This window comes from Sceloporus occidentalis, unplaced genomic scaffold (assembly GCF_023333645.1).
Source record: "Sceloporus occidentalis isolate IW3139 unplaced genomic scaffold, rSceOcc1.0.p SCAF_159, whole genome shotgun sequence".
Lineage (NCBI taxonomy): Eukaryota > Metazoa > Chordata > Lepidosauria > Squamata > Phrynosomatidae > Sceloporus > Sceloporus occidentalis.
The window spans coordinates 2,028,022-2,048,114 of record NW_028317139.1 but is presented as its reverse complement, the minus strand read 5'-3'; the positions used below and the strand labels follow the sequence as shown (position 1 = coordinate 2,048,114).

The 20,093-nt window shown below is 40.5% G+C and overlaps 1 protein-coding gene across 1 annotated transcript in view; it reads right to left on the bottom strand.

Annotated features, from left to right (window-relative positions):
- LOC149280157 (synaptotagmin-like protein 5) overlaps window positions 1-20,093 on the bottom strand; it is a 58,192-nt gene that overhangs the window by 6,988 nt on the left and 31,111 nt on the right. Inside the window, exons 11-15 of the mRNA XM_089500772.1 lie at window positions 11,790-11,873; window positions 8,819-8,884; window positions 2,597-2,775; window positions 1,824-1,926; window positions 8-169 (exon numbers count right to left, since the gene is read on the bottom strand). Coding sequence (XP_089356898.1) covers window positions 8-169; window positions 1,824-1,926; window positions 2,597-2,775; window positions 8,819-8,884; window positions 11,790-11,873 — 594 coding nt within the window. The remainder of the gene's footprint in view (window positions 1-7; window positions 170-1,823; window positions 1,927-2,596; window positions 2,776-8,818; window positions 8,885-11,789; window positions 11,874-20,093) is intronic.

The following is a 20,093-nucleotide window of genomic DNA, read 5'->3' as shown; positions in this document are numbered from 1 at the left end:
GGTCCACCTTGGGTTGCAATGGAAAACTTTCATCCTCTTGATTCTCGAAATTCCACGAGTCTAGAGGGATATGTACTTCACCCAGGAAGCTGTTCCGTCCAAACCGGTCATTGTGCCAGACAGATAACTGCAGGGTTCTGGTTTCCAGTTGTGTATGGCTGATAACATACTAGAAATAGAAAAAAAATACATAATGCCATGCCACAATGCACTTTACTGTCACCGTCGCAGCGTGATGAAAAAAGCCATATTATGGTAATTATAAAAGAACGTCTCTACCCTTCTTGTTGGCGTTGTAAACAAAGTGCAAAGCTTTTAATTTTCAACTAAATCAAACCACCCAATTAAAATGCCCCCGTGAGAAGAGAATGTCTATAGTAAGCAGTAATCATATATTTTGTTTTACTTTATTTATTTTATTGTACAGCTACTTTTTTAGGTTTTGTTTTTGTCCTTTTCAAATAATCTGCTTGCTAGTGCATAATAGTGATATATATATATATATATATATATATATATATATATATATTATAACCACTCATTATTAAAACTTTTTATACAATATATGGGGTATGGCATTAAATCTGACCCATATTGTAATGAGGCTCCTGTCCTTAGGATTTATTGTAGAGGAAGGTAATTCATAGACTGTTACCAGTCCTTGAATATTTATTTATATTGATTTCTCCCAAATGTTAGAAAAGGGGGAAAAAAGCAGTTTGTACCGATGAGGCACAGATAAAATGTTTCTTTAAACTCTTATGCCATTTAAAACAGGTTGAGCAAATGTTATCACGTACTGTTCATTCGGAAAATCAACTTCAATTTGTGCTTGAAAGGCTTCCATTATCTCTAGTGAAGTGACATTTACTTGGACGTGTAGTAAAAATCGATAGTGGCTGTTACACTTTAATGGGCAGATCCCTCAAAGAGACATTTGCTCCTCGTGGTTATAGAATCCGTTGCAGATGGACAGCATTGCTGTCGCTGATGTCAGACTATAACTCAAGGCAGCTCAAGGATGATGAGAATTATACTCCTACCACAGATTAGGAGCCACAATCTGCTTAATTCCTGCAGAAATGTTTTAAACATGACGCGAAACTCTGACTTGGCTACAAGCTGAGTATTAATATGTTAACAAAGATTTCGCAGTGGAAAATTAGCATCCTATTTGCCGAAATGTCTATTTCAAAGCCTAACATTAGCTGAAAAAGGATACATTTTTTATTACATGACTGCGTGCTGCCACCAATGATCCCCAATTAAGCTCTTCAGTATGTTCCATTCCCCACTGTCGACTTCTATTTCGCTGATAGTTGCTAGGTTACACCAGAATAATTTACGCTTTTAAAGATCTGATCAAAACGCTTCTAACTTGACATTAACATTAATACTGATTTAAAGACATAATTCAAACTATATGTGGCGAAAAAAGGAAAGCTAGACTGCAACAGCAATCTTAAAAATTCTTTTTATGGAATAGAACAAATGGGTAATTACAGGATAATATATATATATATATATATATATATATATATATATATATATATGTGCACATACCTTTACTAACTTCACAGAATTTAATTAACTGCTCTTTTCCATCCCTCTTCAATTTTTTCTTTTAAATATATTTAAAAAAAACAGTAAAATTCAATGTATGTAAGCTGACAAAAATCAAGAATAAAGATTCTAAAATTACAACTAATCACAGACAGACTTATATCTTATGGATTTTAGATCAGGCTACTCCATGTTATCATAGTTGTATAAAAATAAAATCGGTTTCAATATAATGTAAGAGAAGAAAAAAATATTCTCACCTTTAAGGTTTCATTGAAATCTGGATTGGTTGTGTTGGTTTTTATTTTTGTCTTCCGCTTACTTTGGCGTGACTTGTCAGGAAGGAGATAAGCCTTGACATACCTGTAAATTAAGATCAACTTTTATTAGAATGATGATCACATTTTGTAAGCCATTATGAGTTTATATTTTATTTTAAAAGTTAATTCATAGTCCTGCAAATAACATATCACTTGATATGATAAATCCACTGGAATAACAGGGGAAGTGTAGAATCCAATGTCCAGGAAATATCAGGAGACTCATGACGACTCTTTTAGGATTTTTTTTCCTGGTGGAGTTAGTGAGGGACCTAATAGTTCAGGGGTGTGCAGGACTACATTTCCCATAATGCTCCTTCAGCTCAATGGCTGGCAGAGGAGTATGGGAGATGTAGTCCTGCGGAAGCTGGAGTGCCCCAGGTTGGACACCCTTGTAATGATCACCGTCAATAAGAAGCACACAGACAACCTGAGCCCGTGTCCAGGCAATTATAACTGTTTGAGATAGAGTGTGTGATAGAGTCAGTGAAAGGATGTGTGTATGCACGGGGACAGGGTGCCACTTGGCTTTACTTGCCCTTGGGGCAAAAAGTTGTCAGCCCTACCATAATAATACCAATTCTTATAATACTACATTAGGAACGGGATTTGCTTTAAATTTAGACTTCAAATGCAGCAAGACGTCATGCTAAGGTTCTTAGTCCGGTCCATCTGACTGTAACAAATATACGCATAAAAAATTATGTACTTACGGGTCTGTTCTGTTCTTCTTCTCATCAGCCACTGCAAGGTTTCTGCAGTTTTTCACCAAAACATTCAAAGCACCAGTTTTGTAGCTGTAACTAATGTTCAAGAAGATTTCTCCAGTGACTTTCACATTCCCGTAGTCTCCCATTTCACTGTAGACACTAGTCATGCTATTAAGGCTTGTCTAGAGAAAAAAAAGATAGGAAATGGTCAAAATCATGTCATGGACATATATTCTCTTAAAAATGTCACTGGTCATCGTGCCTACACTAAATCTTCAGTGTCTAGACCAACAGGGTAAATGAGAGCACATTGGCATTTGGGTGATACGAGTATATACACATTTACACCTGAGTGAGGTTCCAACATTGCTTTAAATATAACTGTGCTAGTTTCATCCTTCGTCATCACAATTTCTCCGTGGTAATGTCTTACAGTTCTTCTTCAGAGAAAAAAGTAAGACCAGACATGGACCTATTGCTTACAGTGCTCAGAGTGATACCAAACGCAGCTCACTGGAGTGGCCCACAAAAGCCAAAACATATGCCTGGGGCTGTTGGTTCCCCAATGTATAGGAAATGTGCCTCTCTGTTCTAGACTGCCCTAGTGGGGTATTGATTTGCTAATGGGAAACTTTCTCCATAATGGCACTTGAAATAAAATTGGAGACAGTCTCATGCATGGGCTCACTGTAAAGCCAGCTAATTACGGTTGCCTGTTCTTGGCTGAGCTGGTCTGATCCTCTATTGCTCACAGTTAAATATAAGATTATCATCTATTCAATGCACACATAAACTATATTGAGTAAAAATAGTACTGCATATATTTCAAATGACTGATTAATACATTCATATATGCCTATTGTACTCAGGGCCGGCCCAAGGCAAAATACGGCCTGGGGCGAATTTTAAAATGCCGCCCCCCCCCTTATCTACCCTTTCTCTCCCTCCGTTCCTGCCCCCCCCATTATCTACCCTTCCCCCCCCCCCTTGTACTTACCTTTCAGCAGTCCTGCGGCGAGTCTCCCTGTTCGGTCTCGGTGCCGGCTTGTAATGCTCAGCATTACAAGCCGGCACCGAGACCGAACAGGGAGACTCGCCGGAGAGGAGAGAGAGAGCGGCGCCGAGCGAGTACTGACAGCTTGGTAAGCGAAAACCACTCATGTTTCTCTCTCTTTCGCTTTAAAAAAAAAATAAATAAAAAAAGGGCTTGGGGCGGCAAAGTGCCGCCCCTTCAAAAGTGCCGCCTGGAGCGGTTGCCCCACTCGGCTCCATTGTCGGGCCGGCCCTGATTGTACTATGAATAAAAATTCTTTACTTGACTAACCAAACTTGTTGTGGGTAAGGGAATGGGGATTGAACAAATTGATTGATTGATCATCACCAACCCCTGCTATGTATTTAATTAAAAAAGATCCTTTAAATACACAGGGGTTAATTATTGCCCCCCTCTTCCCCCAGTTGAGGGTAATAAACCTTTTCACATAAACATAATAACCCTATACCTTTAAAGGTCACTCAGCCTTGTACTGAATAGACCGAACGTAACTAACGACATGTACTTTTTAACCTAAGGTTTTGTAAAAAACTTTCTCCATAAAATATAAACAGTATATATATATATATATATATATAGTCATTCTTTCTTAATGAGATAGCATAATATATACAAGACACACACCATGCATGCATTTTCATCATGAACGATTTCAAATATGACCAATAAACGGTTTGGTGGCACACTGGATTCAGGTCTTACTCGCTCAGTACTAACCTACAAATTATTCAGTAGTGTTTTATTAATTTTCTCTATGTTTGTTTAACACACAATAGGGAGATCATTTATTTATGGACTTTAAAAAAGCTATATTGCATTTACAGGTATTCTCTGTGTTCCTTCTTGGCTGCAAATATTGATAGAATTGATTGCATGTTGGTTTCACAGAGCATGTTGTGATACCTTAATGACTGTACAGAGGTTCATCCCGTGCTGCTTTGCGTAGTGTGGCGCCTGGCACCCAGGCAACGTGAATGGACAGGAACACTGATGTGCCATTTTGGTGTGTAAATATATATTTATGTATCAAAGTAACCAAAGGGTACCAAAGTGCTTGAGTTGCCGTATGACAACATCTACTATTAATCAACCCATTGTTTTAATATAAACTTTTTTTTTTATTTAGAAACTGGTTATAATAAAGAACCTTTAGAAATGTTTGTGGGTTTCTAAATAAGGAAATGTATGTAACTGTATCGGTCCAAGAAAAGGTGGAGTCTTTAGTCAAATGTTTGGACCAACACAGTAATATGAAGTCATACAAGCTTTCGGGACCACAAAGGTCTTGTCTCTGCATGGTATGGCAGACTAAGGGTAAAAGTGTACTTTTAGGTGTTGCTGAACTAGGTGTAACCAGGGCAGCTCCCCTAACTCCACCCCAGGACCTACCCTTAGTAAGGACATGATGTCATCTCCTAGCGTTCCACCTTTGAAGGCCATGTGGTGTAGGATGAGTGCTATGGAGGCTGATCCCAGATCTCCCAAAAAAGTACAGCAGCTGCCCTCCCACCACCCTAGGCCCAGGCCTGAATATACGTTTGGTGAAATTGATTAATCTTGAGTCATAATCTACATTAAATGGAAATCATTAGACAGATGAGGACATAGGATTAGTGGACCCAGGATTTGGCAAACAGGATATGGTAACAAAAGCTCATAATGTAGTCAATGTTATGGTTGTGTGCTAATGAACTGGCCATTTACTATTTATACAGCAAGTTCTGATCAATCCGGTTGGATATAAAGTGTCTATGGGGGTTAAGGTTTTTGGAAAGAGGTTGCTTGGTATCACACACATTTTATATATGGGCATACCTTGCATTGTCTGACATACTGTTTATCACACTGTTTAACTTGCAAATGAATGACCATTAGTTTTACAGTTCTGTGATATGCGTAGTTTATATTGATATGCTGGAGTTCTAAAAGTTGGAACTGATACACAATTAAAATAAAAACAGATTGAAATATTGCCTACAATTATTTAACTTTCTCAGCTGAGACAGACTAAATTGAAGTTTGTAATACAAAATGACTTGCCTCATTTAAACTGGCAATAAGCATTTACTTTTCAACTGCTAAATCTAAACAATTTAACAGTGCCTGTGCCAGCGGGAAGAGAAAAAAACTGTGAATGGGACTCTAGACATACATTTTACTATAAAGCTATTATCATGATTTTGATGGGGAGTAGTAATTAATGTTTCTATCTCTCTCATCGTGGAAGCAAAGGAAAGATGGAAGGAAGGAAAGCAAGGAAAATCAATGGAAAAATATGTAACTATATGTAAATATATAAAGCTTATGTGAGCCAATCACTGAAAGTGCCTGGAATTAAAAAAAATATAGATATTATAACTTTAAGCATACAGTTTACCTTTCATAACTAAAAACTGAAAATGAGCCTCATTGAGGAGTATGAAAACTGCTTTATATTGTCCAAAGGTTAGCAGAAATTTGTACGTACACCAAATATTTCTTTACTGTAGTACAATGTAGTACAGCACGGCTGTTACAACAGGCAGTAGTCTACTGTGACAAACCCTGTAGCACGAGGGCCATACAATGTCACAGTTAAGCACAGTCCTCTAGGGCAATCAGGCTCAGGAACACCTACTTGCCGCAAAACAGTGCTTTATTTTTGACTGTTCAAACAAAACACCAAAAACAAAATCATAAAAAGAAACAACCCAGCTCCCAATTGGAGCCCTCTCTAACTATACAATGCTGGCCCAGACGGACCAGCTTAAACACCCGCTAACTTGACCTCCTAGTCGGACCCAGCCAGGCCCGGACTGGGACAAAAAATAGGCCCGGGCATTTCAGACTGAGCAGCCCATTTTTATGAAAAAACATATATGTACATACATATACATAATACTTGGTCATTCAACATGGGAAGCCTGAAGCCGCAATTTAGTACAACTAATCCTTTAAAAAAATATTAGAGTAAATAACACAATACCTTATCTTTTCCACTAAATGATTTCAGGGCCTTGAATGTTTTGTCCCCTGAAGTCACTACAAATTCAGGAGGGCATTTTATCTCTGGATAAGTAAAAATGAAATAGTTCCTACTGTAAATTAAGGAAACAGATAAGCAAACACACACACCAGGACAGGCTTTTCCACACCGACACCCAGACACACACACCAGGACAGGCTCTGCCACACCGACACCCAAACACACACCAGGACAGGCTCTGCCACACTGATATCCAAACACACACACACCAGGACAGTTAAAAAAAGAAGAAATGGTTCAGCACTCAACTCCCAGGAAGCTGGGAGCTAGCAGGAAAAAAGGGCAAAACAAAAACAGAAAGCATAAGAAAAATAGCAACGTTTGGCCGAAGCGTTGCTTTTTTGTTTTGCTTTCTTTGAATAAAGTAACCTAAGGATTGGAAGCTGATTGGAGTGCTGGGGTTCTTTTCTGTGTTCAAACACACCAGGACAAGCTCTGCCACACCAACACCCAAACACACGCCCCAGGACAGGCTCTGCCACACTGACACCCGAACACACACACTAGGACAGGCTCTGCCACACTGACACCCAGACACACACATCAGGACATGCTCTGCCACACTGACACCCAGACACACACACCAGGACAGGCTTTGGACAGGCACACCGACACCCAAACACACCAGGACAGGCTCTGTCACACCGACACCCAAACACACACACCAGGGCAGGCTCTGTCACACCAACACCCATACACAAACACACACCAGGACAGGCTCTGCTACACTGACACCCACACACACACACCAGGACAGGCTCTGCCACACCGACACCCAAACACACACACAACAGGACAGGCTCTGCCACACTGACACCTAATCACAAACACCTGGACAGGCTTTGCCACACTGACACCCGCATCCGGAGGGTTTCCACGGACGGTTTCACTCAGCCTGCCTGTGGAATCTTTGCCCCCAAAACAGCTTGCCTGTGGCAACTTTGCCACCAAAACAGCCTGCCTGTGGCATCTTTGCCACCAAAACAGCCTGCCTGTGGCATCTTTGCCTCCCTCTTACACATCCATGCTATCACACACATATTCATTCACTCTTTCACAAATATTTATTCACTAATTCACAGATAATCATTCACTCATTCAGTTACTCATTAATTCCCTCATTCAGATACTCATTTACATATACTCATTCACAAACATTCATTCGCTCACTCCTTCACATATACTCATTAATTCATTCTTTCATTCAATCTCACATACTCCATACAGCCTCCCTCACCCCCTTACCTGAACTAATGATGTACGCGCCGCTCTCAGACTTCTGCAGATTTGCACAGGGGAAGCAGACGCGCAGCAGGGTCATGTGACGTACGTGACGTACGTGACGTACGTCACATGGTTCCGTTGGATTCCTGCGTCCCCCTGGCGGTAGAAGAGATGCTGCTCACGCGCGTCTGCCAGGTAAGTAGCGGGCCCGCTGCTAGAGTTGCGGGCCCGGTCGCAGTTGCTGCAGGCTTAAGGGGCAGGTGCCCCTTTTGCCCTGCGTTAAGGACGGCCGCATAGGCCCAGTCAGTCCGGTCCTGACTGGGCCTATTTTAAGGTAGGGGCCTGGAGCTGCAGCTCCATTAGCCCCTAAATCAATCCGGCCCTGCCCCGGCCCGGCCCACCGGGCAAATGCCCGGTGTGCCCGATGGCCAGTCCGGGCCTGGACCCAGCTAAGCCAGGCTCTGGAAAACCTCCCCCAGACAGCACACAAAGGTCCAGCACCTGTGCCTGACGCAGGCCCCATAGGAATCCTGGGCCAGATCCTGCAAACTTCCAGCCTCTTGGAAAAGCCGGCATGGATTTTTCACAGAATGGGGGAACAGAGCATTGGCCCACCCTGCTCTCCAATTGCTTCACCCCAGGGACCCATATGTATAATCTGCATAGCACCTGTACCCATTGCCATGCTAATCATCTGCCTGGGGTTTACAGCCTCACACTACATATGACCTACTTGTAACACATTTAGTCTTATATTTAAATTATCTAATATTTTTGTCTTTCTTGAGCCTATTGTTTATTTTTCCCCTTTCCATATGGTTCACAAAGCTGTAATATTATAGAAATACAGAATATTTCAGAAATATAAATGGTAGAGTGAATAACATTATGTGAAAGAGAGAGAGAGACAGAAGTAACTCACAGTATCTGCATCGGGGTCAGGTACATTTAAATAGGTCCACTTCCTGTCAGACATTGCCTGGGCATTCTTTGAACGAGAGAAGAAAGTGCAAAGACAGAGAGGTGCCAGCATTCAAGGTAAATACAGTAATAAGAGAAAGAGAAAAGTGATGAGAATTTCAAGTGCACCAGAAAGAAAAAAAGATTTGAACCTAGACACATTACAACCAAAAGTAATGTAACTTCCAATATGGTAACATAATGAATATTGACACAAAAATAAAATTAAGGACAGCTCTACAGAAGGGATAAAAAATTATTTTGTTCAACGCGTGAGTATTAACATATGAGATGTTTAGGATATCTAAATTAGCCTGGCTAATCAAATAACATTATAGACATTTTTCAAAGTATTTCCTACTTTTAAGACACAATGAGGAACAACATGATTCTACAGGTGTTTTGATTACTTGGAAAATAAGAAATTTTTTATTTCTATTTTATTGTATTGTATTTAAAAAAGACTGAATGCATCCCTACTCAATGTAAAAATGTAATTAAAATATAATTAAAACAAACATACCCTAATACATAATGCAATCTTGCATAAACACATAATATATCCAAGATATAATAAAAAATGTATGATTCAGTTGATTACATTTAAAAATGAAAACAATTGTAAATGAACCTTGGGTAATGGATGGTGATAATTGATGAACCATTTAAAAGAATTTGATAGATGAACAGCAATTTAGATGGTATGGTAAATGTAATTGAGTGATGATGTCTCCCAAGCATCATTCCAGCTCCAACTCAGCATTCATACAATACAACTCCAACATTCATACAATACATATAGCTGGAGAATAGTGAAATGCGCAGGTACAAAATGTAAAATACATTCACACAGTCCTCAAAAATAATTTTATTCCTGTATTGTTATGGCGATTTAATACATTGGGAGCTTGTAGATTAGTTGAACATTCCAACTGGCTGACTCCATAATTTTGTAATGCATAGTTAATACGGTGATGCTTCTTAAAAGACCACTAACCAATTTAACTCTGCGTTATGCAGGACCCGCTCAGCACTTCCTGCAGGAGAAGGTCACTCGAGATGCCACTTTTAAGGCATAGTGAAGTTAAATAAATTGATATGTTTCAGCAAAATCCCATGTTAATGGAAAACAAGGCAGAAATGTGCGCCTTGGGATATTCTATAATTATTTTATGATATATTTGTCTGACATTGTGCCTCAATTATAAGTTTGCTTTTCATCTTTTTAATTTACATTTTTAAAAAGGTCAATAGATTGCACTCAACAGGCTTTCTGAAATCCACATTATGTGTAGATACGACTTGGACTTCCCAATCACCAAACCAAGCCATCCTAACTTTTGTAGGCATATGGAAAAAAAGTTTCCATTCTCTTTACTCAAGCACCTTAACATTCACTGGTATGTGTGGTACACCTTTTTATGCAAGTTTCTACACTTCAGGTGATCCTTTGGGTAAATAATATTGTCTGGCCAACCGTGCTCTTTTTGAGATTACCCTTGATAATCTATGATTCTATCTGGGCTAGAATATAATTTATATGTATTTATAACAAGAAAGAAACAAGGCTCTAATATTAAAAGAATGTCAATAAATAACAGTACATGATATAACATGTTAATACAAACATGGTAAAAGTATAATTATTTTTAAGAAGTGAAACCTGCTGTTGTATTCCATTAAACATTGAATATTTAATATTTTATATAATATAATAATAAAATTTAAGCTGGAAGAGTGGCTAAAGTGCATTATTGATTTCCAAGGTGCCTCCGGGGTCCAGGCTTGTTCATACATCTTTAATGTAAAAAGTATTAAAAAACTATTTTAATCATCGAGAAGACTAACTGGTCAAGAGATTAACCATTTAGTGTCAAATGGTAGTACATTTGACACTAAATGTGTACAGTCTCGTGATATTAACTTGTTTGGCCAACATACTACATCTTGGCATGTTTGCTACAATTACAAGTTCCTTATGGATCGATGCAATATCAATGATTACATATAGTATACAAAGATGGCTGCTACTAGTACCTCTCTGTTAATAACACGGATTGATCTGTGTTGCTTCAAAAATATATTTTTAAAGTTAAATAACACCAACGTATTTTGGATATCAACACACAGGCAGTACAGAAAATTGAGGGCTTGATAAGATTATTAGTGCCACTGCCAATTGTTTTACTTAAAACAGAAGAGTGTTTGTGCAATTGTCAGAGGTATTGAGCCAACATAAGTATTGCGATCATCCTGTTTGCATGACTTGTAAGCTGGCAGTAAATCAGGTAAACATATCTACTTTCTATTTTGATAAGAGACAATAGAACAAATCTGTTCAATGCTATGCATTCTCTGCCTATATTGGGCAATATCCTTTATTTTGTTCACCAGTCGGTCTATTTACTAAAGTCTATATATATATATATATATATATATATATATGCTAATGTGGCTCAGAAGTAGCCCTCATGATTTTTCACTATGCTAAAATCTTTATAAAGCTATTTGGGAACTAAGTAGATTTGCAGCAGAATAATACCAAGTTAAAGTGTTATTAGTGAGTCTAAGATGAGTTAACGCCATCAGGGACATCTGCAAGAGACAGGGTCCTATTTGGAGTTTTAGAGTAAGCAGCATTGGGGTTTCTAACATATATTATTTTTATAGCATATGAATTATGTGTTAACTAATTGGAACACAGTGGTCTCATAACTCTTTATATACCGTTAACCAGTTTCATGGCAACCAAGAAGAATGAAGAACTCCAGCCTATAATAGGATCAGAAGTCATGGCAACTGATGATCTATAACAGATCAAGGCATTTCAATGGCGAAAGGGCAAATCATTCAATACGATTTTACTGTCAACATGCACAGACATATAAATATGTTGGATAAAGGTTGGAAATAAATATAAATATGTTCCTTACAGTTGATAACCCACTTCTCATATTGCTTGAATTGTGGGTATTGATCAATTCATCAATATCTTCTTCAATTTCATCGAGGTATTCCTAAAAACACAAAAAATATAATTTTAGTATATAAAAATCATAAAGAGTTTGAGGGCCCTTGATTGAACTATATAAAAGTAAAAGCATTGATCATAGATGGTTTAGTTTGTTACGGCATTACATCAACTGCCCAAGATGCTAACTAAATGTGCGTTATTTCTTTATTATTTACTAATAATATATAGTGAATATACAGACTAATAAATAGACTTGCGCATTCGTCTTCGGGCGAACATGTAAACGAGCGCGAAGAGGCCGTTTTTTTTGTTCGTGCCGAAGATGCGCCGAAGAGAATACAGTGCCGGCAAAACGTACTGCTGTTTTTTGAATTCTGAAGGCGCCTTTATAAGACCAGAGCTTGCCTGAGAGATCCATTCATTTTTCGCTGTGACTGCTTTGGCAACACTGCTGTGCTGCATCCGAGCGTTACAGAGAGATTGTTCTGTTCTGTGTGAGACTGGTAAGCCTCAGCCTGCCATTTCTAACAGTGTACTTCATCCTCACTTCAGTTCTACTGAATTAATAATAATTTTATTAATTTAATAATTTTTTAATTTAATTTGTCATCAACTGTGTAGTGCTGTTGAGTTTACAGTGCACTCAGTGCCTCACTGGCACTGGCCCTTGCCCTGGGCTGGCACTAGTGCCTACTGCCTGTCCTGCTTAAATAAATTAAATAATAGAATTTATAAATAATTTAATAGAATATATTATTAATAATTGAATACATATAAAATTATATATATATTTGTCAGTTATATATACTATAGTTAGTATAGTATTAGTAATAGTATACTAGTGTAGAGTGTACTGTAGACATTCAAGACATCTACTAGTGTCTAATCTAAAATCAGTAATATTAATAATTAATAATTGAATACATTATAAAATTATATATATATTTGTCAGTTATATATACTATAGTTACGTTAGTAATAGTATACTAGTGTAGAGTGTACTGTAGACATTCAAGACATCTACTAGTGTCTAATCTAAAATCATTAATATCAATAATTCTATAATTCTTATCTTAATAGTTAATTAAATTAGCTACAAAAAATATAATTAATAATTACTACTAGCTTATAGTTCAGCTAATCTATTAGTACTGGAGCTGCAGCTCTATAGTTTGTGCTTTGTTTTAGCAACAGCAAGAGACCAAGTCAATTTTTCTTAATAATCTTTCATTTTATTTCATTTGTTTTGCTCACCTCAGTCCATCAGTGAAGTGAACTTGTTGGGCTAGTGAGTGCAGCCGCATAAGTGCTGTGTTCTTTTTTGATCAGCAAGCAGTGACGTTAACTGTTTTGCAAAGATTTTCTCATTTGTTTTACATTTTATTTTAATTTTATTAAAAGTACCCTTATTGTTTTGCTCACCTCAGGCCATTAGTTAAGTGAACTTGTTGGGCTAGTGAGTGCAGCCGCATAAGTGCTGTGTGTTTCAGCAAGCAGTGAAGCTAACTGTTTTGCTGTGACATTTTATATTACTTCTAATTTCTTTTCAAGAAAAATTGACTGTGTGACGACAACAACTGTACTAAGCAAAGCTTCAACCTACTAGCTGTAGTACTAAAATAATTCTAATCTTTAATCTTCTTAATCTATAATATATTATATAATATAATATATTTCTAATCTAATTCATAATCTATAATATATATAAATAATTCTTTCTAATTCATCATCTATATTCTATCTATAATCCAAAATATAAGTAATTCTAATATATTAATAATATAATATTATATATAACTTACTAATTTATAGTAATATATAACTACTAATATAGCTTTAGGTTTAGCATTGTAGTAGGATAGGCTCTTAGGCCCGTGTAAATTCAAAGTCTTTAATTTTTTTTTATTTTTTTTAAAGTTTTTTTAAACACTACACCACACACACAACACAAAGTTTGAAATGGATCCTCCTTTTGGGACTAAGGAGGGACAAGCTCCATCTACCACCACCACCAGCAGTTCTAAGATGCAGCCTTTGCGTCAGTCTAGTCGGCCAAGTAGGCCAAGCTCTCGCTTATCATTTGGGGAAGCATTGCTTGAAGGATCATCAAGTAAAGGAAAGGCACCAAAAGCAGGCAGTAGTAGTGCGGCTAGGCCCACAAGCTCTATGTTTTATTACGGAAAGCCTAAAGCACCAGAAGCACAATCAAAGTTAAAGGGTAGCACAACTAGTACTTCTACTAGCCCAGTGAGTAAAAAGAAGTGCCTTTTGCCCCAAGCAGCATCTTCCCCATCCACGAGCAGCATGCAAGGTACCAAGCAGAGCCAAATTAGCAGCAAGACTCAGAGGGGTCCCAAACCAAAGCGATCTCATTCCTTTGTAGGGAAAACCACCACCACCACCACCCCCACCTCTACCGCCTCTACCACCACTAGTGCTGCGCCTACTGTTCCCACCGGTACCGCCACGCAATGTCCTCCTAGTACCTCTAGCAAGCCACCAAGTCCTTACAATATTTTTGTGAAGACAGTTAGAGAGAGGGCTACACATAGTGGAACTCCACCTAGCGAGGTAGCAGAGGAGCCTGAGATTGAGAGGGCAAGTGCAGAGTCTGTTCTTCCTGCTCGCACTACTACTAGTCACGAGTCTCACGATATCAGTCTTAGCTCCAGCCTAGCAGGAATTCCATTCGATCTGGCTAATGAAGAACTAGACTATGAGCCAGAGGAAGTAGAGGAGATGAGTGGTCAGGAATCAGTTTCCTCAGGGAGCAGTGTCCAAATGACTAGTGCACAATTTTCCCCTGAGCCTCCACCTTCTCCACTACGATCATCACCACCACCAGCAGCAGCAAAACCTAGCAAATCTAAAGTTAAAGCAATTAGCAGTCCCACTATGTCCTGTACTGTTACCACCAGTCCCACCACCACTAGTTTTGCCTCTGTTCATCCACCCCGAGCAGTAGGAGCAGCTGCACACTCCAGGCACACTCCAAGGCTATGCGCGCCCCAATTTGGGAGCACTTTGAAAATGTTGAAGAAGGGCGCTATGGAAAGTGCAAACATTGTGGGAAGCTAATAAGCAGAGGGAAAGTGTCTGGCCATTTTACCAGTGCTAGCATGAAGCATCACCTCCGCACTCAACACAACGCTGTGCTATTGGGGAAAGATGCAGAAGTAAAACTTATTGCAGGCAGCATAGCTGGTGGCAGTGGAAAAACCCCAACAGCTGCTTCTGAGCCAATAGCAGCAGCAGCAGCAGCTAGTGCTGGCAGCCAGAGACCAAGGCAGGTTGGAGCACTGCATGTCCAGCCCACCCTGGAACAATTTGTGGCATTCCAATCCAAAAGGTCAATGCCCAAACAGCAGGCCAATAAAGTAACGCTACTTATTGGTCAGTTCATTGCTGTTGGAGGGGCATCCTTCTCTATGATCGAAGGGGAGCCTTTCAAACAATTGATGGCGGCTGTGGCTCCACAATATACAGTTCCGTCACGTTCCACTTTCAGCAGGAACATTGTCCTCTCATTGTATCGGTCCTGTGTTGCAGCAGTGAAAGAGGAGCTTTCCAAGGCTGCTGGTCAGTCTTTTCATTTCACAACAGATTTGTGAAGTGCACCTAGTGGGCAGCATGCCTTTCTTTCTTTGACAGCACACTGGTGGCAGCCCGGTGTGCCCAAGGAAGCTGCTGCAGCAGGCTACCGATCATTCCTTCTCCATGCAGAAGTGATGGATGAAAAGCACACTTCCCAAAATATTCTGCATGCGATGAGGAAAATGTTTAGCCTTTGGGTGGGAGCAGAGGCAGGCACCAATGTTGAAGTTGGTTTTGTGGTAACTGACGGAGGTGCCAATATGGTGAAAGCGCTGCGAGATGGTCATATTGTTGGTGTGTGCTGTGCAGCCCACATCATCCATCTTGTAGTGAAGGCAGCAATGTCAGAAGGAACTAATGTAGCAGCAGTAGTTCTGTCCCGCTACAGAAAGATCGCTGGGCACTTTCACCATAGTGTTAAGGCTAGCCAACTTTTGAGGGAAGAGCAAGAGAGGTCAGGTCTTCCCATACACTGCCTACGTCAGGATGTCAGTACACGGTGGAACTCCACGTTAGACATGCTGGAGAGGATTTTGGAGCAGCAGAGGGCAATCCATAATCTTGACTCAGAGCATAATATTGGGATTACATCTCCATTGAATAGGGAGGATTGGACAGTGATCGCCCAGCTAGTGGCAGTCCTTAAACCATTCAGTGATGCCACTGAAAATTTAAGCTCAAACACTGCCAGTCTGGCCCAGGTAATCCCAGTGTTCTCCCATCTAGACAGCAAGATGGATGTGTTCCTTGAAAACCGTGAGGCTGTTCAAGGTGGAACTCTACATCCTGACGTAGCAGCCATAGTCAGGAAGCTGAAGGATCTGCTAAAAGTACACCTTCGCAAACGCATGGAAGAGAGTCCCGAAATGATGCTAGCGTGCCTTTGCGATTCAAGAATTAAGGGAAAGCTCGCGATGAAATTCAATGTTCTCAGTAGCTACCGGGAGCAATTGGTCAACAAGGTGCGTGACTGGCAGTGTAAAATGGGAATGCTGTCCGAGGAGGGAGAGGTGCAGGAGGAGGAAGAGATTATGTGGTCTGCTACTCCTAGCAGCAGCATCAGCAGCAGTGCCACAAGCATCACAACAACACAGCTGAGTGGAGCAGCTGCGTTTTGGGAAGAGGCACTTGGGAGTATAGTTGGACCATCTGACAGAGCTAGCAGCAGAAAGGAGAGTAGTGCTGCTGAAATGGTCAAACTTTACCTCTGTGAAGTTCCTTCTGCATCTAATGTTGATCCTCATCAACTACTGGGATGAAAAGAAGAGTGTGTGGCCTGCACTCTCATGGGTTGCGCAGCAGCTTCTATCATGTCCGCCAACCACTGTTCAAAGTGAGCGCGTGTTTTCTATGACGCATGGCACCTCATCTGATGGAGGAGATTGCCTTTCTTAAATTCAGTCTGCCCAAGTTGGGTTACCCAGCTCTTAGCTTGGAAAGTTACATTTTTTTTCTATAATGTTTAAGGTAGTTTCTCCCCCTGGTTGCACGTGTTTGTGGTGTGGCAACGTCTGCTACCTCCGCCGGTGTAGCCAATTTACGCTAGAGCCTAGTGTCTGAGTTCTGGAAGTCCGTTCCCAAACGCCACGGACTGACAGACTTTGATGCTTTGCCCTGGGGTGAAACAGGTGAGCGGGTCGTCATTTGCCCACTCATTCGCCTTTCCCAATGCTGCTGATGCTGGTGGTGGTGGTGCCAGCGTCTCTTCTCTGCCAGTTCGCTTCCTGGCTAGTGTCATGCCTCAAATGTCCAAAATGTTCAAGGTAGTTTCTCCCTCTGGTTGCACGTGTTTGCGGTGTGGCAACGCCTGCTACCTCTGCCGGTGTAGCCAATTTACGCTAGGGCCTTGTGTCTGAGCTCTGGAAGTCCGCTGCCAAACGTCTAGGATTGACAGTGTTTAGATGCTTTGCTCTGGGGTGGAACAGGTGAGCGGGTCGTCAATTGCCCACTCATTCACCTTTCCCAATGCTGCTGCTGCTGGTGGTGGTGCCAGCGTCTCTTCTCTGCCAGTTCCCTTCCTGGCTAGTGTCATGCCTCAAATGTCCCTAATGGTAAGGGTAGTTTCTCCCCCCTGGCTGCGTCTGTTTGCGGTGTGGCAACGCCTGCTACCTCCGCCCGAGTAGCCAGCTTACGCTAGGGCCTTGTGTCTGAGCTCTGGAAGTCCGCTGCCAAACGTCTAGGACTGACAGTTGTTTGGATGCTTTGCCCTGGGGTGAAACAGGTGAGCGGGTCGTCAATTGCCCACTCATTCGCCTTTCCCAATGCTGCTGCTGGTGGTGGTGCCAGCGTCTCTTTTCTGCCAGTTCGCTTCCTGGCTAGAGTCATGCCCAAAATGTCCCTAATGGTAAGGGCAGTTTCTCCCCCCTGGCTGCGTCTGTTTGCAGTGTGGCAATGCCTGCTACCTCCGCCGGTGTAGCCAGCTTACGCTAGGGCCTTGTGTCTGAGCTCTGGAAGTCCGCTGCCAAACATCTAGGACTGACAGTTGTTTGGATGCTTTGCCCTGGGGTGAAACAGGTGAGTGGGTCGCCAATTGCCCACTCATTCGCCTTTTCCATTTCCTTTTCCATTTCCATTTCATTTTTTTCCGTCTGATACACAACCTACCAAACATAACACACACAATAACACATATAACACAGTGACATAACACATAACACACATAACACATATAACACAGTGACATAACACACACATGTACAATTCACAAATCACAAGGACCTTTCCTCCTGTTATTTGCCCTGGCCTTCACTTCTACACTCACTAGCATTAACGCTATAACTCACACTTCACCCTATAACATTTTTCCATCCACATAGCTGCCAACAGACCAAACTTTTTCAGGGACAGTCCTGCTTTTTTCCTGTCCCATCAAATTTAGCTAAACTAGGTATGCTAGTGCACATAGGTATAGCTGGGTAGGGTAGCACTACAACATTAAATAAATATAATAAAGTAAATAATAATAAATATAACTTTAAAATAAAATTCAATAAATTATTATTTAGACATAATACATCTTTAACCAAAACAGTGCACTGCTACTAATCTTAAACATAACCGTACATTAACCCTAAGCTATTTTTTAGTTCTTGTCCAACATTTTTCCATTCGCATACCTGCCAACACACCCAATATTTTTGTGGACAGTCCTGCTTTTTTCCAGTCCTGTCCAGTAAAAGTTGGGTTGTTGCAAAGTATGCCATTATAAATAGGTAGCAAATGTTAGGCATGTATTTTATGAAACATCTATGGATGTGTGACTGTGTATGATAAAAACGAAGGAGGCCAAGTTCCTTGGAGCATTTGTCTAGGTCATTTTGTGTAAAGTACACCTCGGTACGTGTGTGCAACTCTATTGGTCGTTTTGGCAGGGGGCTCGCCTGCCATCAACGAATGAGGTGCATTTTGCAGTTCTGCAATTCATTTGTTGATGCCAGACCAGCCCCCTTCCGGCGACCAATAGAGTCGCACACACGTACCTTCACGGTGCGAACGCATCTGCTGCTGCTGCTGCTCCGATGTGTTCTTAACCCCGTACTAACCCCTGCTACGCAGCCGGGAGGAAACAAAGATGAAACGAGCACGAAGAATGGCCACGAATATTCGCCCGAAAAGAAGACAGGAACGGGCGAATATTCGCGGAATACGAAGGGTTTTTTTTCTCCGAAGACGAACACGAAGAGCCCCCTGGTGCCCAAGTCTACTAATAAACCAAACCAAGGTAAGTTGCTGAGTGGATTATCACAAATACGCATTAGTCACTGTTAAACTTGCCAAGACACATACAAGACCTGGTCATATAGTATCTCAAACAGTGTGCGTGCTGCCAAAATTACAGATGTTTGAAGCTCAACATGTAAGAAGTAGTATTGTTATAATATGTCATAATAATATAATATGTTAATATAATATAATACATATTATGTTTTGTTATAAAGTATTGCCATTATTTCTGTAGGCCTATTATTATTCTTGTACTGTTATTCTAGTGTTTGTTATTGTTTTTAGATACAGTGCCCCATGGATTTGCATCCAGACTGATGTGTGACTCAGTTAATGCAATGCATGTTTAAAACTTTTTAAATTGTTTTACCAGGATTTGCAATGTGTCTATACCCCGCACTGGTATGTGTCCATGAGTACACTGCAGCAGTAATACTCAAAGTTGCATGTCTAGCTTCAAAACATAAGCTCTGCGGTACCAGGCACTTAAATGAATCCACAGCACATACACTATATGGACAAAAGTATTGGGACACCTGACCATTACACCAACAGGGAATTTGATGACATTGCATTCAAAATACATAGACATTAATACATAGTTGGTCCTCCCTTTCAGCTATAACAGCTTCCAATCTTCTCTGAAGGTTTTCCATATGATTTGTGTTTTTGCCCATTCATCCAGTAGAGTATTTGTGAGGTCGGGCCTGGCTTGCCATCTCCATTGCAGTTCATCCCAAAGGTGTTTGATGGGGTTAAGGTCAGGTCAAGTTCCTCAACACCAAACCTACCCAACCATGTCTTTATGGACCTTGCTTTGCGGAACACTATATAGACAAGAGTCTTGGGACACAGCTCTTGAAATCAGGGTTTGGACTAGGCCCAGTGAAGCTAAATCTTAATGGTTCACCATATAATGACATCTTGGACAATGCTATGATTTCAA